The 24,526-nt window shown below is 48.8% G+C and overlaps 2 protein-coding genes across 2 annotated transcripts; one reads left to right on the top strand and one right to left on the bottom strand.

Moving 5' to 3' along the window:
- LOC135815870 (mothers against decapentaplegic homolog 1-like) lies at nucleotides 1-2,381 on the top strand. The gene is made up of 3 exons (XM_065329216.1): nucleotides 1-115; nucleotides 272-316; nucleotides 890-2,381. The coding sequence occupies exons 2-3, from the start codon at nucleotides 277-279 to the stop codon at nucleotides 1,513-1,515; spliced, it is 666 nt and encodes a 221-aa protein (XP_065185288.1). The 5' UTR covers nucleotides 1-115; nucleotides 272-276; the 3' UTR covers nucleotides 1,516-2,381.
- Nucleotides 2,382-2,924: 543 nt separating this feature from the next.
- On the bottom strand, nucleotides 2,925-24,310 carry LOC135815865 (PAX3- and PAX7-binding protein 1-like). Its single transcript, XM_065329212.1, has 11 exons — nucleotides 22,768-24,310; nucleotides 21,822-21,942; nucleotides 20,973-21,146; nucleotides 19,863-20,062; nucleotides 18,877-19,030; nucleotides 18,397-18,515; nucleotides 17,969-18,045; nucleotides 17,272-17,338; nucleotides 16,648-16,794; nucleotides 12,174-12,322; nucleotides 2,925-3,758 (listed from the first exon to the last, which is right to left on the bottom strand). Exons 1-11 carry the CDS (start codon nucleotides 24,136-24,138, stop codon nucleotides 3,674-3,676), a joined length of 2,664 nt encoding a protein of 887 aa, XP_065185284.1. The 5' UTR covers nucleotides 24,139-24,310; the 3' UTR covers nucleotides 2,925-3,673.
- Between the last annotated feature and the right edge of the window lie 216 nt (nucleotides 24,311-24,526).

Genomic DNA, 24,526 nt, shown 5'->3' with positions numbered 1-24,526 from the left:
CAGATCATGTTGTTTTGGCGGTAGGATTATGATATAAAACTGCTCTTTTTTGGCTTGCATGGCATCATTGTTTCATTTGTACCTGAGGAGGACGATATTGCCGAACTGTTGTGCGGTAAGAATTGATTCAGTCCTTTGTGGTGCTTTGGGAATGGGTGTGTCCACCCAACTACTTTCTACATACCTCTCCAGCAACCTGAGTATTTTTGGTCTGAACATGCTCATGAACAATGCCCTTTTATGCTGATGTCTTTACTGTTGTTTTTTACAGATAGCATGGCCAATCCGCCAGATCCGAGTCCACACGTCCGCATTCGTAAGTCCAGCTCCAGCCCATACTGCCATAGAGTTTAATTTTAGGTCATTGGAAGGGACATGCTGTTCCAGCCATCAAAGTCTGACCGTTGAAAGAGACATGCTGTTTCCAAGTCCAATTTCCAACTTCAGTTCTATTCAATATTGAAACCGTTGACGCCAGTACCTCTTGCATATTAAATTGTTTATTGTTATGTATGCTAGTGCCTGGCAGGTCTTTCAAGTAATTTGAATCTGGGCGAGATAGATAAGCAGATTTGGACACCGGGCCTGATGAAGTTGTTGACTGCATCTAATATTTAGCCAGTGAATAATGAAAATCTCCTGCTCCTTGGCCGGCGTGATTGGGGCCAAGTCGTCGAAGGTTTTGGTCCAAGGAGGTTGCAGTACATCGCTCGCTCCAAAAAATCATAAAGAGATCTTTCATCGGCAACAGTGCAGTCATGGTGTGTGTGTGTGTGTGTTTGTGTGCGTGCGTTTGTACATGTGCATGTGTGTGTGTGTGAGTGTGTGTGTGCACGTGCATGCTCGCATGCATGTGTTATGTACTTGAGTACGTGTGTTCGTTTTGTAGATGGCGACGCCGTACCCTCACCGTGGTGTTCTATACATTACTATGAGCTGAACAGGCCCGTTGGTCTATGGGTCTTGGAGAACAGCAACAAGACCTCCATTGTCGTTGATGGCTCCTTCACAGGTCCTGACCAGCAGCAAGACCGATTCTCACTGGGCCTCCTCTCCAACCCAGATCGTGATACTGATAGCTCCATTGACAGAGCCCGCAAGCACATTGGCAGAGGCATGCGTATGGACTATATTGGTGGTGAAGTGTTTGTCGAATGCCTGAGCGAGGCCAGCCTGTTTGTGCAGTCGCGCAACGCCAATATCATTAATCACGTCCACCCAGCTACCGTGTGCAAGCTGACCAAGACACACAACATGAGGGTCTTCGACAACCCACGGTTTGATGCTGATCTGACTGAAGCTGTACATCAGGGACGCGATGCAGTCAGCAAACTCGCCTCTAAGTGCCGTTTCAAAGTGAGCTTTGTCAAGGGCTGGGGCCCAGGGTATCACCGAAAGCAGGTGACAAGTACTCCGTGTTGGATTGAAGTCACTCTGCACTATCCCCTGCAGTTGATCGACAATGTCGTTTCGCAAATGGATGCCGCCCATCAGCCGCCCAGCTCTACATCCTGAATGCTGCTGCTGCTATCAGGCCATGCGCTGCTTTGGTGTGTTGCGGGTGGCGGTGTGTGTGTGTGTTTGTGTGTGCGCGCGCGTGTGTGTGGGTGTGTGCGTGTTAGTTTGGTGCGTCCAGGTGACTCTAGAGAGTGGTCAGTGGTGAAGAAGCATTATTCTACTATGGATTAGCAGGTAGACACAGCATTGAGAACCTGGCTGCTAGAGGTAAAACATAACCCGAAACTTGAGTATGGTAGTAATCGTAGGCGATCGCTTGTGATCTCTTTTCTAGTCTTGCTCGTACCCCTATTAGTGTTTTTTATTACCTGTGTATTTCTTTACGGTTTCAATGAAACGGTGCCTTCCGTACAGTAAGTTGTCGTCGCCTCCTTTCGGTTGTCTTACGAGAGCAGTCCTGCCTGCTAGCTACCAATCTGCCATGTGTTTGATTATTAACATGCCGTAGCTTGTTGCGCTACTTGTAAATATATTCCTCTCGCTCGGCTGGTGTTTTTGGATTATGATGTAGGACGCCCTGCCCTGTACATATATCACTATAATTATTATTACTCTACGCCATGTCCATTGCAGGCAAGCAAACAAAGCAGTAGTTTAGTACATGAATAGCAAGCATAAAACGATGATCGGTGGTGGCAGAGAATGTACGTGTGTTTTTTCTATCGATATCTTTTCGGTGCGGCGAAATAGTCTAGTATAACCCGTGCAGCGCTGGTCTTTCTCAGTACATTATTATGAAACAATCGATTTGCTTCATGCTGATAGTCCTGATCATTGCCTCTTGTCCTTTTCGGTTTTTTTTTGTTTTTTTTTGGCACCTATGATCAGGGGATGGCCTTTTTGGTGAAGAAGAAGAAGAAAAACACCCAAATTGTTCATGTGGATGGCATACAGCCGTGGGACGACGGTAACAGTTTACAACAGCTTGTGTTCGTGCCAATGTGCGTGTGTGGTGGTAAGTGACAAGTGCATCGCAGCACACACTCATTGAATGGCAAGTCACAATTGCATGACAAGAGTCCATACGAGGTGAATTGCTATTTCTGGACATTGTACATTTCTGGAAATTTCGAGTAAAATAATTTTTCGTCGCGTGTAGAGTCATGTCATTCAGGTTGATGAAGTTTTTTCTTGCCGTAGTTGACAGCTGGGCTGTTGTAGTTTCTCCTCGTGTCGGTGCCTTGTTCATAGCCTTTGCTTGTGAGGCATTTCAACGAGTTTTGTGGTACTATGTCGCATGAGGATTTTGAATTTTGAGTAAAATAAGAAGTAATGGACGAATGGTTGGCTTCCCCATGTGCACTCCACTTGAGACGCTGTATAGTCTTGGACCTGTTGGCTGGAAGTGTGAAGAGGCCAACTGCAGTCCACCAATAGAAAAATAACAAAAATGGTGCAGAATAGGATGCCTATTGACGCTATTTTACTTTCATGTCCAGAATACCATACACTGAAATTTAGGGCAAAAAATTGGCCTGTCGAAAACGTCCTGCTATAAAGTCTCTGGGATCACAGCATGAGCAAATGTCACATATTTGGAAAGATGAAGGATTACACTAGGCCATTCAAAAGATACAAAAAGATATGAAAAATGTAAAACACACAGCCAGTGGGGCTCTATTTTATTTTCATGTCCAGAAATTGCTATTCACCTCGAACAGAAGATCAAAAGGTTTTAATAAAACACCCTCCAGACAGCCAGAGGAATGAACAATTATTTAAATTTAGCAAATGGGAGAGAAAGTGATTGCATACCAATAAGCATTCAGAGAACCAGCATACGCAAAGCATAGCAAGCTCACAGTAAGAGCTAACACGTACATGCAGGAGAGTATGACTGTATGTATGTATGTATGTATGTATGTATGTATGTATGTATGTATGTATGTATGTATGTATGTATGGGTGTATGTATGTATGTATGGTACATGTACGTACAGAATACAAATACGGCTGATCCAGAGATACACTTGTATAATTATGTACAATGCGTGAAACACTATTCTCAACAGATACTATGTACAAGACGTTTACTTTCAAATGTTTGCGCGGCACTGCACTCAACAGACAAGTCAACTGTTACAAGTTACACTGTACTAATGGTGCAACTGGACAGACACATAATTACATGTACACGCTGTGCGAGGGCATGAACCTAGGAGAATTGGTCAAGCATACCCGCTGTGTCCTTGGTACGGCCGATCCGACGAAGCAGTCCCTCCAGCGTCTGGCATGCAGTCCTAATGCAGCACACACGGATGCATGGACAGACACACACACACACACACACACACACACACACACACACACACACACACACACACACACACACACACACACACACACACACACACACATGCATGCGCAAACACACACGAACACACATCAGTTGTGGAAACCGGAATCCGATACGTGCCATAGGGAACTGTGCCCTATTTCTACACGGGCGATGCAAGATGTACTTTTACGGGCAAGGCCGTGGATTATGTCCGCTGAAAAGCTCGAGAGGTCACACTGCCTTGGTACAAGCAACACGCATACTTGTTTCGTGGGGACATGCTCCTAAGGGCTAGCTGCTCGCCAAGTGTTGCACTTTTGCAGGGCTTGGGAGTACGAAATTGCTATTCGAAATGGGAAATTAGAGGTGATAAAATGGCAAACTAAAAACTTCTCCTTTGAGGAAACAAAACATGGGCAGTGTCTTTGATTGTATCGCATGTATGTGCACGTTTGCTAGATTGTGCATGCCATGCATGCAGTGCAGCACACATTATACGTGTTTCTCCCTGCTAGGTTGTGCATGCATGCATGCAGTGCAGCACACAATAGTGTATGAGAGCTGCGAAGTACTGTGTACTGCACAAACTGTGTACAGTATATCTGGACATGCGTGGGGGTAGTGAAACTTTCAGTATGTATGTACACGTAAGCATGGCGGCAGCAGTCGAAAGCTGTGTGGCGCAGTCCCTTTCAAGGGACTGTGCCACACAAGTTATGGCACGCGCCGGATTTCGCTTGCCACAGCTTTGCAGAGGTAGACATAGATGATAGGGTGGACAGGCTCAGCCACAAGATCATGGTGGCATTGCTCACAGTCATAGTGAACATATACAGCTGATCTTACAGTGTCTTCTCTTAGGGGGTATTTACACGACGGTCAACCGTGCCGTCGGTACGCATGCGACCAAGAGTTCACAATCCCCAAGAGTTCAGAATCCCCAAGAGTGTGCAACTCCCGATCAATCCCTGTATAGAAGCCCGCTCGAAGGAATTCCTTCATTGCATCATTTTTTGGTGCAGCGCGATGAGTCACGTCGATGAATTCTTCTAAAATTTGCAGTCAAACCGGGATGCTTCCTCAGGGTAAACTGCCTAAACTGCGATTCTGATCTGAGTCCCGGTGTAACATAGTACAGTCCCCCCCCCCCCCCCCCAGAATTTGTCCCCCGGGCAATCTGCTCAGGCGCGTGCTCGGCGATGGGCACGGGGGGCACGTGCACCCCCAAAAATTTTCAATCTGGGTAATTGCAATTGTAATGTATGCAAATATGCTCTTAAATTCAAGAAAGGTTGCAAACAAATTGCAGAAAATTGCCGGGGGGGGGCTCCCCTCGGCTCCCGTGCACCCCCTAGTTGGGGGGCCGAGCACGCCCCTGCTGCTATTATAGTACATTGACCCACTGGGGAAGAGTACTATCTAGCAGGTTGACTCCCCGGGAAGAGTACTACGTCGCACTCCCCCCCCCCCCCCCCCCCCCGGGAAAATGGCTATGTAGTGGATGTCCCCCTCGCCAGTCAAAGAGAAGGCTCAGGGCTGAGCTATCTGTGGGAGGGAGTAGTAAACTACCGGTATTTTACTACTCATTCACACGTGCATTTGAATTTTTCAAGTAAAGTTCCTTTCCAGATTGTCCTTTGTGGCTTTCGTTTTCAGATCATTTTAGTTCGAGTGACGTTTACTTTCAGCTCGTTCCTCCCTTCTCTGCATTGTAGTTCTGCCATGGATCTAGACACGTATGACGCAATAGGCCATTACAAAAATACTGGCGCCTACCCCAGATCCATTGCCGAGATGGACGACAAGGTAGAACGTAGAAGCAAAAAACTTGAAGCAGAACTTCAGGAAGAAGTTTGACACTGTCTTAGTTCAGGATGGGGTGCTGTTTCACTCACCAACGAAGCGGCGTCCAAACTCAATGCGAGAGGTCCCAAAGGAACGAGAGTATTGTGCGTGTTGCTCGTGGTTATAATCTAGCAGGAGGCTGCCACTTTCAATAAGATCTTGGAGCGTTACTGGTGGAAAGAAATGTATGATGCTGTGCTGTGGAGAAGGTTTCTACATGTACATGCGAAGCGTGGGGTATGGATCTTGCTGTCATACTGAAGTTGACACAAGATGGCCAACAGTACATCGTGGTGTTCACCAAGTATCTGTGCTGGTGGGCCGAAACCAAGACAATCCCAGATAAGTGTACATCAACCGTGTCTGCAATGCACTCATTCAGTGCGTTGTTTCGAGGTTTGGCTTTCGCGACACCATTATCAGTGAGCAAGGCCGAGAGTTTGTGAGCAACGGGAACGAGCTGCTGTGCAAGGACATGGAGGTAGAACAAAAATCTGCAGTGCTTATTATCCATTGTCAAATGGTCTCACGGAGCGATTCACCCGAACCCTTCTTTGCCCACTTCGACGGATGGTGATAGAATCCCAGAATGAGTGGAATAGTATTACAGCAGCAACAAGCAATTGTCCACAAAGCTGTCTCCCTACTTTATTGTATACGTTCAGCTGATGCGTTCACCTGTTGAGCTTCACTCTGCCGCTAGTGCCCAGTCAGATATCTATCATCCTGACAAAGAAGCCAAGAAGAGGTTTTCGAAACATGCTCCCAAGCACGAAAGCGCTTCAGCTAGCTTCCATTATCTGATTGACTGTGGGGATAATCCCAATCCAGCAGCAGAGTATCTTGTAGCAACAATGATGCACCACCCGGGAGTGTGGGGTACCACTGATGAGATTTCGGCCGTGGCTGACTGGCTTAACCTTCCAGTAGTTGTAAGATGCCAGGTTGGTGCCAGACTCTAGTGGCACAGGCATCCACCCAAGAAAGTACTCCTACTGCTAAGGTTGTAGCAATTTTGCCATCTACTTAGTCAACTCGTCTGGTGTGCTTTGGAAGAGTCACAAATCAAGTGATTCTTACCAGTACTTCAGTAGCCAGATGCTGAACATCACTTGCTGTCATTATGTGAACCTGTTTCTGCTGTTGGTTTTCCCAACTTGCACTTCTCCCAGCTCTGCACTTCCCTTTTTGGCCCTGTTTACCCTGAAAGAACATAACCAAGCACTGCTTGAACTTTACAATTTCTTGGTTTCCTCAGCTGGTGCCTTTTCATGCTCTGGTCCCATTGTGTGTCTCAGTCTCTTTGTGTGCGTGCGTGTGTGTGTGTGTGTGTGTGCATCAGGCCAAGGGATTTTTGTGTTTATCGACCTGAAGAAGGCCTATGATTCAGTGCCCAGGGGGTGTCTGTGGCAGGTCCTCGGCCGTGCGGGAGTACCAGAAAAGCTTATCAACATCATCCGGTCGTTCCACGACCCCATGTCAGCATCGGTGCAGTTCAACAACATATTATCAGACCCGTTCAGCATTGGCAATGGTCTTCGCCAGGGGTGCTCTATGGCGCCGGTCCTTTTTAATATCTTTATGTGGGCCGTGATGACCCAGTGGCAACACCGCGTCAGGAGAGTTGACGGGGTTGGCTTCGAGCTCCGCTCAGCATACAGCAGCGATTTATACCGTAAACCCCGCCGTGACGACCAACACCATTGCCTAACAGATTCCCAGTTTGCTGACGACTCTTGTTTATTCGCTACGACTCGGTCTGGAGCGGGGGCAGCATTGTGCTGTCTTCACGAGGTGGCGTCGGGATTCGGCTTGACCATCAGTGCAACGAAGACTCAGTTTGTAGTTGTTGGCCCCGGCATCACGCTTACTGACCGCGCTCCCCTCCAACTTGGTCAAGCGGAGGTGGAATGCGTACCGCATTTCAAATACCTCGGTTCTGTAGTGGACAGCGGTTGCCGTTCGTCCCGGGACATCGCCGCAAGGATTGCCCATAGTACTGGGGACAATTCAAAAAATCGACCTCTAAAATACATGCCTTGACACATGTTGGCTAACAAGGATTTTTCGGTGTTATTTGATAGATAATGTCTTCAAGAGCATCTTGGCCCAGTATGGCGAGTCCAATCGCGTCCAAAGGTCCCGAAATCACCCTCGATAGGAATACAAAATTGCCGAAAAAACTAAGTTCTCATCGGCTATATTCAAGCATTTTCAAGACTTTCTCGGTACTATATTGACTGGACCTGGGAGTTTTTACCCTTTTATGTGCCAGGAGCTATAGTACCACCGTACATACACAGGATGCGAACCGACGCGTACACTGATTTTGTGCGAGAGTTGGAAAGATTGAGCATCAAGTAGTGTAGTTGTGACATACCAGAAATCTGTTACCTCGTTTGGACACTTTCTTCAAAGTTTTGCATTGACTCGCTGGTGCTTTTGCTGTCTGAACGTCCACGAATGGATCGATGCTGAATTCAGCAGAACCTTCAGTACAATGTCATCTTGGCTCCCCGGAAAAGTAGGCATGATTCCAACAAGGAGCAGCACAACAATTATGTGTGTAAAGCAGGGGAAAGTCATCATAGCTTGCCAAGCCAGTTGTAACTATTCATAGGACTAATCTACAACCGTGGAAAGTTTCAGACCTGGCTAACTTCATCTGGCTGGAATGAAGGCATTTACTTTATGAGTACTGCTGCACAGGAGGTGTTACAGTGGACGAGCATTTGATTCGAATCTACAAGAGCGGCTGGTGTTAGTACCATAATTCGAACACACCGACCGTGGTGATCAGCTACCATTATCACAAAGCCTATTTACCAGCTCAACAGCTCTAGGACAACTGCCTTAGGAGTGCCATGCTGCAGTGAGAGGGAGTAGCTACGTGGTGTGGAGTGTTACAAAAACGAAATCCGAGTACCTGGAGGTAACTTATCCCAATATGCAACACCAGCAGTAGAAGAATCATTTCCTTGTCGCAGAATTTGAAGGCTGGGCCTAGGCAGTGTGAAACTACAGTTATACTTATAAAACACTAACTGCAAGAAAGAGTCCGATGTCCAATGTCATGGCTTGTCTCTCCTGAACTGATCACGGCACGTAGTTGATGCGATTCAAGAGCGGTGGTGAAGAGGGAAAACATGTTCATGTAATACCTCATGAACTAGTGGCTAAAGAATTGTCCCTGACTGCAGAGCCAACAGTGATGGTGTAGGTGGCGGAGTAGAGATGGGCTCAGCTGTACGGCGTAGAGTTTCCGAAGCTCAGACGGAAGAACAACTTCAGTTAAAGTGAAACACATGGAAGCGAAAGTATTCGCATCACAATGTTGGGATCGATCAGCTTTTTAAACTGCAGCTATACACATGTGAGCGTTGTCCAACTGCAGCCTTGAAGTCTTTTCAAAGCATTTAAGTATAGTGACAAGCTAGCCAATGTTTGGACTGTTTTATGCAAAGGATTTTGGTATTTTCATTTTCATCATTTTTCGTTACAGCACTGCCATCGCATACAAGTAGTGTTGTCCTTCTTACATTGCTGCGAGATCTATCGTATTATCGACACGTACTTCGAGTAAATTAGTTCAGGTTGAAACTGTCCTATAGCACTTCGTTCCTTAGACTCTGACAGTTTCCTACCACCTTTTCCTTCTCCTGTTAGTATTTGGGTTACAATACCTATTCTCTCAATTGAAGTGTAACGCCGAACCGTCTGACGCTTCTCTCGTGTTTGCAGTCTGATAATTATAGTAATGCAAGCCTGTTAATAGTCTCATGTACCTGCTAGCTGCACATACATGTACACGCACCTCAATGCTAACATTCGACGCGATATGTAAATGTACATGAACATGTCCAATAGCCAAGTTTCACTGCACTTTGGAAATTTTGTTTTGACACTGTAAAAGAACAGTACTTGTCGCCGTACTGTATCTACTGCTTATTCTGAGCAAAATGAGGTGCTCCTTGGCCATATACGTGTCAGTAAAAATGGATATAGGAGCAATTCTAGTTGGGTTGCCATGGTAATAACGGCATTTTCTATTTTGATGTTTTTCACCATGTTCGGACACAATTCGGCAATCGAAACCTATGCCATCGTGTTCAGGAGGCAAACACCATCCAGGAATGATCATAAAATCTATGTTAGCAAACATGTGTCAAGTAAAAGTGAGAAATTTCAAATGGGCCCAAGGACTACCAAGCCTCCAGGGCCTGCGGTGCTCTTCGGAGGTCTGTATTCTCCAATCCACATCTGCTGATGCACACCAAGCGGTGCGTATTCAATGCTTGCGTTCTGTCCCTGCTGTTGTATGGCTCTGAGTGCTGGACGCCCCTTCAGCATGACCTGCAGAAGCTCTCAACCTTCAGCATGAGGTGCATCCGATCCATCCTCGGGGTCTCTCGAAGCCGGATGTGGGACGAACACATCACCAACGAAGAGCTGCTGGTGCGCTGGGGAGACTCCGAGACGATTAAAGACAAAATTGCACATCGGCGGTTGGAGTGGTTGGGGCATGTGGCGCGGATGCCGGACAACCGCATCCCAAAACAGGTACTGTTTGGCTCCTTCTTGCAGCGTCGCCCAGCACATGGCCCACGCCGCAGATGGAAGGACTGTGCTGTCCGAGATCTACGTGCCCGTGGCGTGGAGGCATCATGGTATGATGTTGCATGTGAGTCTCGCGCGGAGTGGCGCAGCACCTACCAAGAGCCTGACAATGTGCCTGAGCCTCCGCCCCGAGTGGTATGTACGGTATGCGGACGGGATTTTGCACGGAAAGGAGACATGGCTCGGCATAAGTGTCTGGAGGAGCGTGCGCGGCCTGTGTCTGAGCAGCGGGGCGCCAGTCAGTGCGGGCGGTGTGGGCGGTGGCTGAGAAGCCGCGGTGGCTTGGTCCGGCATGTGTGTGCCTCAACGGTGGATGCCGCAGTGCCACCTGGAACTACCGGAGCGTCGGCACCGGCGGAGGGATGTTGTGCCACGCATTGTGACAGGTGTGGTCGCTGCTTTCGCGGTGTCCGGGGACGGGGAAGGCATCGCTGTTCAAGGGTGGCTCATAGACCAACGGCAGAGGAGCGCTCAGCCTTCCAGCACGTGTGCATATGCGGCAAGCGGATGCGACTACCCGTGCACCTGGAGCGTCATCGAGCGTCGTGTCCTCTCTCTCTCTCTTCTCAAGTTTCCCAGTGATGGGATCACGTGACCCTTTTGCGGCAGTGACTCTACAGGACAGGACAGGTTTGTGCGTATGTGTGTGTGTGTGTGTGTGTGTGTGTGTGTGTGTGTGTGTGTGGTGTGTGTGTCTGTCTCCCTGTGTCTCCCTGTGTCTCTCTGTCTCCCTGTGTCTCTGTCTCTGTCTTTCTATGTCTCTCTGAGACTCTCTCTCTCTCTCTCTCTCTCTCTCTCTCTCTCTCTCTCTCTCTCTCTCTCTCTCTCTCTCTCTCTCTCTCTCTCTCTCTCTCTCTCTCTCTCTCTCTCTCTCTTCCCCCCCCCCCCTCTATCTCTCTTTCTTTCTTTCCCTCTCTTCGTCACTGTCTGTCACAGCCCAAAACCGGTGCATGTGCTAATGGCCTGCTGAAGTGCATTACTAGCATGATTCTCTTGTAGCAAGCTGCTGCATGTGTGTGTGTGTGTGTGTGCATGCTTGGATGTGTGTGTGTGCATGCGTGTGTGTGTGTGTGTGTGTGTGTGTTTTCCCCAGGGGCCAAGCGCTGGGGGGGGGGGATAGTACTATGTGACACCGGATCAAGAAGTACAGTAAAACTATACAACGCGTGCGCGCGCGATCCCGAAGACAAACCTATTTTTTCGATGCCAATGGTGACTCATCATCGCCTTCTTCTTTCGCCAGTGCAGTCAGTCTCTTCAAAAAAATATTTCTTCCCTGGGCCCTCGGCATATTTCCGGTGCTTCTTCGAAGATTATTTCAAATGATTGAGGAAATTGAGAAATGCGTCGGAGGAGCATTTCTCGGCTGAGTTGCACAGCTATCAGAATGATTATCCTCGACGGCAATGCAATATTTTTTCGCCTCACCAAGCTACACTTGTATCATTGACAGCGTCCTCACTTCTTCCTGTCGATGTCCATGGATTCTTGGAGAAAGAGTTTGTTTTTGAGAAAGTACGACTTGTACGTCCGAAATGTCTTCAAACAAAGCTTCGAGATGTCGAGGCTACAGCCTTGAGTTAGGAACGGTTCCGGGCATAGTTTCCAGAAATCGCAAGGAACCTACATTTACCTCGGATGACAAGTTGCGCATGACATACTGTAGGAATTTTGCCAAGCGCTGGATGAATGCCAGTTGCACACTCTTGGGGGTTATGAACTCTTGATGCGACTGGGTGCTGAGAGTCCGTCAGAACGCCGGCAAGCTGAGAAATGCATTCACACACAGCATTTCTGTCTTCGGCATGTACACTTGCTTGTAGCATGCTACAAGTATGCGCGGAATAGCACTGTACCAACCGTGCTCATGCAGACTCAACGGTCAACAACATAACAAATTTCCCTGCGGACCAACCTTGCTTTCTTGCGCTCCATGTCCGGCGCACCAAGAGACGCGTGGTAGAGCATGGTTGGCAGTTTGGACGACATCAGCATGACTAGACCGTCCAGAGAAGCGTGCTTCTTCTTGCCAGCAAACCAGCTTTCTGGCAAGGCATTGACGAGCTGTGGGTCAGCACACACAGCACCACAAACATGGCAGTCAGTTCTCAGCAAGCAAACACCTACTGTAAGTCTACAAATTTCGGCCTCCCAGGGCTAAACACACATTTCGGCCTCCCAGGGCTAAACACACATATCGGCCTCCCAGGGCTAAACACACATATCGGCCTCCCAGGGCTAAACACACATTTCGGCCTCCCAGGGCTAAACACACATTTCGGCCTCCCAGGGCTAAACACACATATCGGCCTCCCAGGGCTAAACACACATTTCGGCCTCCCAGGGCTAAACACACATATCGGCCTCCCAGGGCTAAACACACATTTCGGCCTCCCAGGGCTAAACACACATTTCGGCCTCCCAGGGCTAAACACACATTTCGGCCTCCCAGGGCTAAACACACATATCGGCCTCCCAGGGCTAAACACACATTTCGGCCTCCCAGGGCTAAACACACATTTCGGCCTCCCAGGGCTAAACACACATTTCGGCCTCCCAGGGCTAAACACACATTTCGGCCTCCCAGGGCTAAACACACATTTCGGCCTCCCAGGGCTAAATACACATTTCGGCCTCCCAGGGCTAAACACACATTTCGGCCTCCCAGGGCTAAACACACATTTCGGCCTCCCAGGGCTAAACACACATTTCGGCCTCCCAGGGCTAAACACACATTTCGGCCTCCCAGGGCTAAACACACATTTCGGCCTCCCAGGGCTAAACACACATTTCGGCCTCCCAGGGCTAAATACACATTTCGGCCTCCCAGGGCTAAACACACATTTCGGCCTCCGAGGGCTAAGCACACATTTCGGCCTCCCAGGGCTAAACACACATTTCGGCCTCCCAGGGCTAAACACACATTTCGGCCTCCCAGGGCTAAACACACATTTCGGCCTCCCAGGGCTAAACACACATTTCGGCCTCCCAGGGCTAAACACACATTTCGGCCTCCGAGGGCTAAACACACATTTCGGCCTCCCAGGGCTAAACACACATTTCGGCCTCCCAGGGCTAAATACACATTTCGGCCTCCCAGGGCTAAACACACATTTCGGCCTCCCAGGGCTAAACACACATTTCGGCCTCCCAGGGCTAAACACACATTTCGGCCTCCCAGGGCTAAACACACATTTCGGCCTCCCAGGGCTAAACACACATTTCGGCCTCCCAGGGCTAAACACACATTTCGGCCTCCCAGGGCTAAATACACATTTCGGCCTCCCACGGCTGTTTTTTTTCGCGAAATTTGGACATTTAACAAGATGGCAGCCAAAAGTCTCGATTGGGCTGGATCGGCAAGGAAATTTGAATTTTCAAATTCTCAGCAGCCGATTTCGCTGTGGTTTTCGCTCGATTTAGAAAGCTACCAGGCCAGGTTTACCCGGAAAACAGGTATTCCGTGTTCCTCTTGAAACTAGCTTTCCGCTGGTACCTCACATGGCCAACTTCGTCTCAGGAACAGTTTGTTCCGCGTTGCACAAGTCAAGCCTTCTTTCTCGCTCGTTCCTTGATTCATCGTTGACATGCCTGCGTCAAGAAGCCCTTTCAGGAGTTTTCCCAGTCTAGCTTTCAGTTTTCCCAGGTAGAGGACTATCTTCTGGCTATCTTCACCAAGTTTTATCACGTCCCGTGCACAAACTTCAGGTCCCGTGCGTTCGATGCTGAGCTACCTTTTCATGCGATTTAGGGGACAGATGGCATGGCGCTGGAGTCGCTGTTGAGTCCAGGAGGCCGAGGCCTGGTGGAAACTGCCCAGTAGACATGTGGGGTATTGCTGAAAAAGGCAGCAAGCACACAGATAGCCCCGAAATTGTGATGTAGATCCAATTGTGCGTTTGTTCGAGTGCATATCGGCAAATTTGAAAGTTTCACCCGTGATCCCGGCGAGGAGAAGCTGAAAATCAGTGCGTGCGTCAATATCCAGACTACCAGGGACAGCTTGGAGAGGTTCGAAAAGGTCAGGATGCTGGTTGACCACGGCAGGAGTTCCTTTTACCTTCCTTCTCTCTCAAATTGTCTGGATATTGAGTATCTCGCTCGAGCGCTTTCAAATAATAAATCCTGGTTTGACTTGCGAAATCGTGGAACCACACGGAGAGTGACATGAGTTTCATCCCAAAACGCAAACTCCAATCGTATTCAGGAGGTTTGTACCGCGTTACGTAAATCGCACCGAACGACTCCATATTGTTAGATGTCCGTGCGCGAACAGCCGTGCTCCCAGGGCTAAATACACATGTCGGCCTCCCAGGGCTAAACACACATTTCGGCCTCCCAGGGCTAAATACACATTTCGGCCTCCCAGGGCTAAATACACATTTCGGCCTCCCAGGGCTAAATACACATTTCGGCCTCCCAGGGCTAAATACACATTTCGGCCTCCCAGGGCTAAATACACATTTCGGCCTCCCAGGGCTAAACACACATTTCGGCCTCCCAGGGCTAAATACACATTTCGGCCTCCCAGGGCTAAATACACATTTCGGCCTCCCAGGGCTAAACACACATTTCGGCCTCCCAGGGCTAAATACACATTTCGGCCTCCCAGGGCTAAACACACATTTCGGCCTCCCAGGGCTAAATACACATTTCGGCCTCCCAGGGCTAAATACACATTTCGGCCTCCCAGGGCTAAACACACATTTCGGCCTCCCAGGGCTAAATACACATTTCGGCCTCCCAGGGCTAAATACACATTTCGGCCTCCCAGGGCTAAACACACATTTCGGCCTCCCAGGGCTAAATACACATTTCGGCCTCCCAGGGCTAAACACACATTTCGGCCTCCCAGGGCTAAATACACATTTCGGCCTCCCAGGGCTAAATACACATTTCGGCCTCCCAGGGCTAAACACACATTTCGGCCTCCCAGGGCTAAATACACATTTCGGCCTCCCAGGGCTAAATACACATTTCGGCCTCCCAGGGCTAAATACACATTTCGGCCTCCCGGGGCTAAATACACATTTCGGCCTCCCGGGGCTAAATACACATTTCGGCCTCCCAGGGCTAAATACACATTTCGGCCTCCCAGGGCTAAATACACATTTCGGCCTCCCAGGGCTAAATACACATTTCGGCCTCCCAGGGCTAAATACACATTTCGGCCTCCCAGGGCTAAATACACATTTCGGCCTCCCAGGGCTAAATACACATTTCGGCCTCCCAGGGCTAAATACACATTTCGGCCTCCCAGGGCTAAATACACATTTCGGCCTCCCAGGGCTAAATACACATTTCGGCCTCCCAGGGCTAAATACACATTTCGGCCTCCCAGGGCTAAATACACATTTCGGCCTCCCAGGGCTAAATACACATTTCGGCCTCCCAGGGCTAAATACACATTTCGGCCTCCCAGGGCTAAATACACATTTCGGCCTCCCAGGGCTAAATACACATTTCGGCCTCCCAGGGCTAAATACACATTTCGGCCTCCCAGGGCTAAATACACATTTCGGCCTCCCAGGGCTAAATACACATTTCGGCCTCCCAGGGCTAAATACACATTTCGGCCTCCCAGGGCTAAATACACATTTCGGCCTCCCAGGGCTAAACACACATTTCGGCCTCCCAGGGCTAAATACACATTTCGGCCTCCCAGGGCTAAATACACATTTCGGCCTCCCAGGGCTAAATACACATTTCGGCCTCCCAGGGCTAAATACACATTTCGGCCTCCCAGGGCTAAATACACATTTCGGCCTCCCAGGGCTAAATACACATTTCGGCCTCCCAGGGCTAAATACACATTTCGGCCTCCCAGGGCTAAATACACATTTCGGCCTCCCAGGGCTAAATACACATTTCGGCCTCCCAGGGCTAAATACACATTTCGGCCTCCCAGGGCTAAATACACATTTCGGCCTCCCAGGGCTAAACACACATTTCGGCTGCATCGAATTTTCGACCTGTATTGCTGCCGCCTGTATACTCTGCCACATTGAACCTTGCAAACAAATTTCGGCCAACCATGCCCAGGCCGGAAACAGCCGAAAACAGATACGCGCCAAATATTTGTTGACTTACAGTACGTTATCACAAATGGCAGAGCGAGAACTGCACCTTAGTTGAGCAGGGCAAGCAACATGGTGGTAGTGTTCTGGACCACCTGACAGCACTTGCAGCCCATTGCACAGTCTGCGCTGGCTTAGCGCCTCTACCCCGAGCATAGTGATCCAGAAGCATGGCCCATATCCAATGCAAATATTGACCATAATAACAACATACATAGCCAGTGGCATAGGATAGAGGTGCATCAAACACCTGCCTGCCTGCCAGCACCTACTTCTTGAACTACACGGTGCTAAGAGAGCAGCACAACACACCTTGGCACATCTGTCGACACAGGCAAACGGCTGTGAGAAGTGCTGGATGGCACGTAGCAGGTAGCGATTGATCAGACCGTCCAAGCAAAGCTGCTGCAGTTTACCACTGGACAGTATGCCGTGCCATTGTAGAACATTCAGCAACAGCTACAACAACAACGACGACGACGACAACAACAACAACAACAACAACAACAACAACAACAACAACAACAACAACAACAACAACAACAACAACAACAACAACAACAACAACAGATCAATAACCAGAATGCATATTAATTAAAAAGATAGCTACTACAAAGCACTACGAGAACCAGACTATGGTGAGAAGTTGGACGACTCCACATACGTGTGTGTGTGTGTGTGTGTGTGTGTGTGTGTGTGTGTGTGTGTGTGTGTGTGTGTGTGTATGTGTGTGTGTATGTGTGTGTGTGTGTGTGTGTGTGTGTGTGTGTGTGTGTGTGTGTGTGTGTGTGTGTGTGTGTGTGTGTGTGTGTGTGTGTGTGTGTGTGTGTGCGTGTGTTGGAGGAATGGATTGAACATCCCAGGCAACCCAAGAGCCTGGTAAATAAAGCAGGGCAGGTGGGTCAGCCGCGCCAAGCCAGGGCAGTACAAGCTCACCTTGAAGCATGACCAGTACTGTCGATGGAAGAACATCACCGGTGCTGATTGCTGACTCTCCATTACACTACAAGCAGGCAACAACAGACAAGAACATACAAAAGCAAGGAAGAACGTGAGAACAAAAGTTAGACAGTAGGAGTTGCCTCTAGTGGCATATGTACCAAGAGCTTTCTCGAGTGAGACAGCAATGATACTCTCGTTTTTTGGCACACAAAAACCTCACACGGCAAGTGCAATCAGAGGAGATACTCCGTCCACTTCCGCCCAGTAGCACTATGTATCGACCCTACTGCCCCATATTTACGATCTGTATTGCTACATAACACCTGCACCGCCAAACAATAGTCACTGATAGTACTGTAGTGGATATTGAAATTCGTTGGGAAGTCAAACGGCCACGGGGCGCTGGCCTTGCAGCCGCGAGCACTGCTGGTCCATCTTTACAGTGTGTGCGTGAACTACAGTGCATGTACACGCTAAAAGCAGTAAGGGCACCAGTCTCGGTCATCCCATCGGATTTCAACGTCCACGGCAGTAGCAAGAAAAGATATGGCAGGAACTATTGGAGTCAGATTCACCACTCATCAGTCAATACAGTCTACGAATATGCTACCATTCTACAGGCAACAACAAGATCAAATGTTTACACCAGAGTTGGCCAGACAAATTGCCAACGCTCCTAGTTCAAACTTACTTCTTGGAATAGAGTGGTATGTAGGGATCGACATCAACAGACATCTTCAGCCTGTCACAGATGCTCTGCACCAGCTCCTGACAGTGAGCACAAGTGGAGAAATCAAAACGAGAGTGACACAGGAAGCTTTGCGACAGCTCGGCCGAAAACAAACACTAGTGCAGTGGGAATACCATACGAGTAGGGTGTTTTGTCTGTACAACAAACAGCTCTTGATCTAATCTGCACACTCTGCTGCAACCAGCTGGGAAGCGACAGGGAGTGGGGATCAGCAGTACGTAGGCTACGTGTACCTGTACTGGCATTTGCTACAATATGTATGGGCAATGAGAGTAAGAAATCGGCGAATGCGGCAAGGATGGGGAGAACACTCCAGTGATAAAAACCAAGTTGGAAAACTCTTCACACGAAGGTGCAGGATACTTTACCTCTGTGTGTCTGCTGGCAGCATGCACTGACGGATAACTCAGTAAAAGCTTCTTGACTATGGCTACTAGGTTAGCTGTCTGACTGGATGAGAGCGGGTCCCAGCCATGGCGAACAAACTCTACAACCAGCACGGAAAAGGGAGAAGAAACAAAAGCCATGTTCAGCACTACATGCAACCAAAATGAATACAGAGCAGAGCAGAGAAGAGAGAGAGAGAGAGAGAGAGAGAGAGAGAGAGAGAGAGAGAGAGAGAGAGAGAGAGAGAGAGAGAGAGAGAGTAGCTTGTGATTGGCAGCAGACACCGGTCTCAGATTTAGTCCTGATGTGAGTCACTGCAAATTGCCATCATCATCATCATCATCACCACCAGCTGGCAGTCACTGGTCACTGCTTCTAAGCAAACCCAGCAGCACATTGCCTGTGCATGATGACATCTTATCCCAGTCTAGGTGGCAGCGGGGCTGTAGTGACCTACTTACCTCTAAGCTTGGTTATAATTACCTTCTCCACCAGGTTGGGAATGAGGAACGTATCGTCGTCCTCAATATCCGGCTGCGATTGGCCATCACCACCGGCAGAATACAGCATCAGTTTCTTGAACCAAGCCATGTCTTCTACGCTTGCCTGGCCCGCCTGATCGAAGCAAAGGTTGCAAGACAGCAGGTAAGATACGACATCACGGGTAGGAACCTCTCACACACGTGCACAACACCCTATCACTTGGCGCCGTGGCTCGTGGCAAGCACAGCATCACTCTTAGGAATTAGATCAGAGCCAAGGCGAGAGGTGTACGGCTGAACATGCTGCATTATAGCACACATCGCAATACACGTACACGTGCGATGGCAGCAGGCCACAGTGCATAGCTTAGTGAGCCCTGCATCTTCTTGGACGTTTTGCACATGCAGTCTAGACCTCTCTTCACAGCATACACAGCAGCAGCAGTCAGTGCAGAGCCACACTGGTAACCTTGGCAACACTGGCAACACTGGCAACACTGACACGACACCACTGACAGCTATTTCAGCACCTTCAGGGCCTTGCCATGCGATCGGACTCTCTGTGTGAAGTGCAGTACCGGCACTAGTCTTCAAACTTATTTCAAAGTGTGCTGGTGGCAGCCAATAATGATACTACAGTCAGACCTCGCTTAGCTGCACACATCCGTTTTCCACCAAAAAATCCGGATGGACAAGGGAACCGGATAATCGAGCACACATACTATATGTATGCATGACATATGCTGCAAATCGGTATTAAACCAACAATTTTTCTTCCGGATGGCGAGGGATCCGGATAAAAAAAGACCGGATAAGCGAGGTCTGACTGTAGTACACACATTTAATATTGGCAAGGACAGCACATCATACTGACGCTAGAAACTTCAGCTCCCAGCCTGGGAAGCAGAGCTTAGTAAAACCAAATTGCTATCAACATACACACACACTAGGGGCATTTAGCTGACCTCCAGAGGATTCCATAATAACGTCTCCAAGCGAACAAACGGTGCAAACAGTTTGCTTAGGCAAAGGGGGGTATACGCTTCGTCGTATGTAGACCGGTACGCCAACTTCCACATTTCAAATCTCTGCCCAATGAGCGACACATCGCAGAACTGATCGGGAACGTCTTCGAACAGCTTCTGCGCCTCCACCCCGATGGACTCTAAAACAGCAACACAGAGATGGTGAAAAAATGATTCACATCTCTAAAAGCTTTCAAAAACACATACCAAATCCAATCAAAAATAAACGAGCTTTACAGAATTCGGTTTGATACGACCCAGTAGGGACCATTAGCAAGCCGTGAAACATCAACAGGAATGAGTTCATCGAAACGCACGTGAAACACGGTAGGATTAGCTTCTCGCGTTCACAACCCGTATACGCGAGTCGGCTGCTTTCCAGCTTCAAACAGTTTTTTGATATATTTTACCGACAATGATTTTTGCAAACCTTTGCTTGAGAACAATTCTCAGCCTGATGGACTTTTACCCGGATGAAAGTGAAAGAAACCCCATGACAGCCAATCGCTGATGGATGGGTGCAGCAAAGGGTAATGTTCAGGAGGTCCATGCCAAAACATTCTCTGAAAGACTTTACAATGGAGCCAGTTGAGAATATTTGAAGAAAAAATTGTACGTTTCGGAGCTAAGTACTGTACATGTGCCATGCAGGAGGCAGCTGGATATTCTGACAAAACTGCCTTCGCACGTTCATGTCCACAGAGTATTGCGTCATCTTTACACGGATGTGTGTGTGTGTGCGTGTGTGCACGCGCATGTGTGCGTGTGTGCGTGTGTGTGCGCACGTGCGTGCGTGCGTGTGTCCTTGTGCTATAGAAGCTCATACTTCTTCACAGAATCTACTCATCTCGAAATTAATGCTATCAGTTCACTGTACTAATGTAAACACAAGAGAGGAGAGTTGGTGTGTAGGAACAAAATGCCCCCCCCCCCCCCCCCCCCCTCTCTCTTCCCTGCCATGATTGAGTGTGCAGAACACTGACGATGACAAGCGGCCCACAGTACTTCCTTCTCAACAGTCCAAATTCACAAACACGGCTCTAATCCTACCTTTTTCCGTTGAGCATTTGACCTTCTCCATTTCCGTGAGCTCGTCATCGGATGAGAGGCCGTCGTCATGCGTCAGCATTCCGGACGATTTCCTGTGCTGGCGCCTGCGATTTCTGCGTGCGTCTCGCTCCGCAACTCTCTGGCGATGTGCCGGCTCCATGACAAACATCTTACCTAATTTACACACATAACCACCACAGCAAGGAGAGAGTAGAAAAGGGCCATGACGTTAAATACCACAGCAAGGAGAGATTAATTTAAAAGCAGCGCATGGCATCAACATTCCGAACGCACACTAAACCTACATCAATTTATAAGAAGAAAAGAGTTCAGCATCAGTTCAACAAAGTGTGTGGCGAAACTGGGTGGACACGCAGGCTTTGCTTCTCTTCCTTGCTTCTCTTCCTTCAACAACACCCCGTCTGAACTCTGGGATATGCTCTCCTACAGTGCTCCAATCAAGGACTACAGCTATGGACTCGGAAATGTCAGAAAATAAAATGACAAAATTCAAGGTTCGTGTGAGACTCAAATAGACTGAGTTTTCCGCAACCGTCAGAACATCATCATCCTCAGGGTGGGAGAAATAAAACACTGCATACTGGTGGAAAGCCCATGGCACCCATGCAGTCATATGTACGATGACAATGTACTTCTTCCTCCCTTAAAAAAATACAGAATTGCTTGATGAAATCCAGTCGCGTCACTCGAGTACGCGCCGGGCGTTGCGCAGCCCTAGACCTGTGAACACTGGGCTGTGAAATTATGCAAGGTGCAAACTTGAGTGACACGACCGGATTTCATTGAGCAGCATTGCAGTTTAGACTCAAACAAAGTCATTGCTCATACCATTCTGGTCATTCTCCTTGGCCTCGTCAGCAAGATCTTGCTTCCGCCGGTCCAGCAGATACTTGGACAGCTCTTGCCACGTTCTGTTGAAGCGGTCCTCCAACAAACTGAGCGTGTTCACCTGGAAAAGCAAGTGGCAGTGGAACAAACACAAACACAGACACAACTGGATTAATAGGACACTCACACAACGTGCAACTATGAAGTCACAGATATGCATGTGCATAATCATGCATATGGATTTCAGATGTGTATTTGCACGTGTCTTGCATGCAGTGTTCAAGGCAAAGTCATCGCGTACCACTGCACTGCAGCTACAATGTGCGATGTAAAGCATACATTGAGTGACCCGGAGGTCCAGGCACGTGGCACAGCCATATTCCAGACATGCCAGTCTGCCTGATACAAGAGGAGAGTCGTTATATTCGATGTATTTTCAGGTCTTCGGGCACCAAAAAGTGTCAGTAAATTTGATCTGTCGTTATTTTCAAGGTCGTTATACCCGCTCTATAATGTACAGAAAGGACTTGCTGAACGACTTGGGCAACAGAATTTTGTCGCTAAACTCGATTTGTCGTTACATGCACAGTCAAACCTCTTTAGGGCGAACACCAAGGGACCGATGATATTTGTTCGCAATAATGGGAATTCTTCTTATCCATGATGTTTTACCCAGTGAATACACAGGGTTTTATCCAATACAGTTACGAATACTAGTTCTTCTCAGGCAAACAGTTGTCTTCCCACTGTTCTTCCTAACGAGGTTTCACTGTATATCCAATCTCCACTGTATAAGTGATTGTCAGGGGCTGAAGAGTACTTCAATATTCAATTGAAGAAATTAGAAAATTCAAATCGGGTTTTCGCTGCAAACTTCACCTCTAGAAATAAGTTCAGCCAGCGGATGCTTACCACCAACCCCAGTGCCATGGCCATGATCACTCACCTTTTCATCTAATGACGTCAATAAGTCTGCCACATAGCCATCGCTTTCTTGGAAAAAATTGTACTTGTCGGACGTATCGGCAAGCTGTCGCTCCAACGACTCCGCTGCCTTCTCGGAAAGATGAAGTTCTTCGGTGGTGCGCGACATCTGTCCTTCATGTGACGTGGTGATTTCACTGAGAGCGCTTTGCTTTGCCATCAGAGTTGACAGAACCGACGAGGACGTGACACTGGAGAGGATAGGCGGCAGCTGCTTTACTGAGGACACGGATTGTGCAGGCAGTGGTGAATGTGCAGCGACGGGAGTCGCAGGCACAGTCCCAAACCTCCCTGCACTCGTGCCCGACGCACGTGCAGCAGCTCCGTAGCGACTAGGCCCGTAAGCGTTCGAGTCCAGGCCTTCCATTCTGTTCTGCATTTCTAAGACGCGTGCAGCCGTGCCCAGGGATCGTGCCGATGCAGCGCTGCTCATCTGCTGCTCTTCCCACCTGCGTATGGCAGCATCACCGTCGTCGTCGTCGTCATCGTTGTCGTCATGCATTGCCTCCTCTCCAGCCGTCTTACTCACAGCGGCGTCCTGATTTGAATACCCTGTGATGGCCGCCTCCATTTCTGTGCGATGCTGCCGCTGTGCTGCCTTGCGTGACACGTCAGAGAAGTTCAGATGCTCAAAACCATCATCACCGTCACTGCGATCGTTGTCGTCATCTCTCACCATACGTGACTGCTTTCCGTTGCTGCCGGCGCGTACTGTATCATCCAGCGGCAGAAACTCGGCAGTCTGGCGTGCTCGTTCACGCTTTTTCCGTGCAAGGTGGATGAGCTCGGCACTCGGGACTGCACCGCCCTGCTCCGTGGACTTGAGCGCAGAGTCCACGGCATACTTAAGCGCTTCGGCATGGCGCTCCTCTTCGGTCGGCTCATCCTGTGTTGGCACGGCACTTGTCTCGGCGACACGGGGAGACCCATTGCTGGATGGCTGCGAGGACTGTGCCTGCGCTGCCCGTAATTCATCCAGGGCTTCCTTGGTGTACAATCCCTTGGCTGATAACTGTGTGTTGGTGTTGGAATCAGGCTGTTGACGTTTACCCTTCGATTTAAATTGCTGAATGGCCTTGCGACTATGCGCTGAGCGTTTAATTTGAAAGGAATCACCCTCACCATCCTCCTCCTCCTCATCACCAAAACTGAGAACAGTGGACTTTTTCTCAGCACTGGCGGGCCCTTTGCGCTTCTTTTTCTGTGTGCTCATGGGCGTCTGTATTGCCAGTCCCACTTCGCCATTGTCATCGTCAGCAGCTCCACCGGCTTTATCTTCGTCATCATCTTGGGTTCGTCTCAAATTAGCTTTCTTGTCTCTTTTCTTGAACATACTGGGACGTGTATTTCCAAGCTACTCCCACCGCCGGACTGAGAAGGCAACAAATTCGTACAATCCACAATACTGCATGCAACAGAATACTGTACTGGCGATGCCAGTATTACTGGACTACAGTGTAGATAGTTCCGAAAGTTCAAGCTACGTAGAAATTGCAGAATACAATTTTGATTGAGTATTATTTTCCTCAAATCGTAAAAAAATATTCAGCGAGCTGCACGCATGCAGCGCAGATCCACGACTGGGCGCGCGCGTGCATATGGTCGTGCCGGCCGCGACGACACGATCACGTAACGAGCAGGGAGTCGTAAAATACCGGTATTTTACGACTCCCTGGTAACGAGCGCGAGGGCATGATCTGAGCGCAGTACGCCATTTTGTC

The sequence above is a fragment of the Sycon ciliatum genome, chromosome 4 (genome assembly GCF_964019385.1).
Source record: "Sycon ciliatum chromosome 4, ocSycCili1.1, whole genome shotgun sequence".
Lineage (NCBI taxonomy): Eukaryota > Metazoa > Porifera > Calcarea > Leucosolenida > Sycettidae > Sycon > Sycon ciliatum.
Note: the sequence above shows the minus strand (reverse complement) of the source record. Positions and strands in the feature narration are given on the sequence as shown.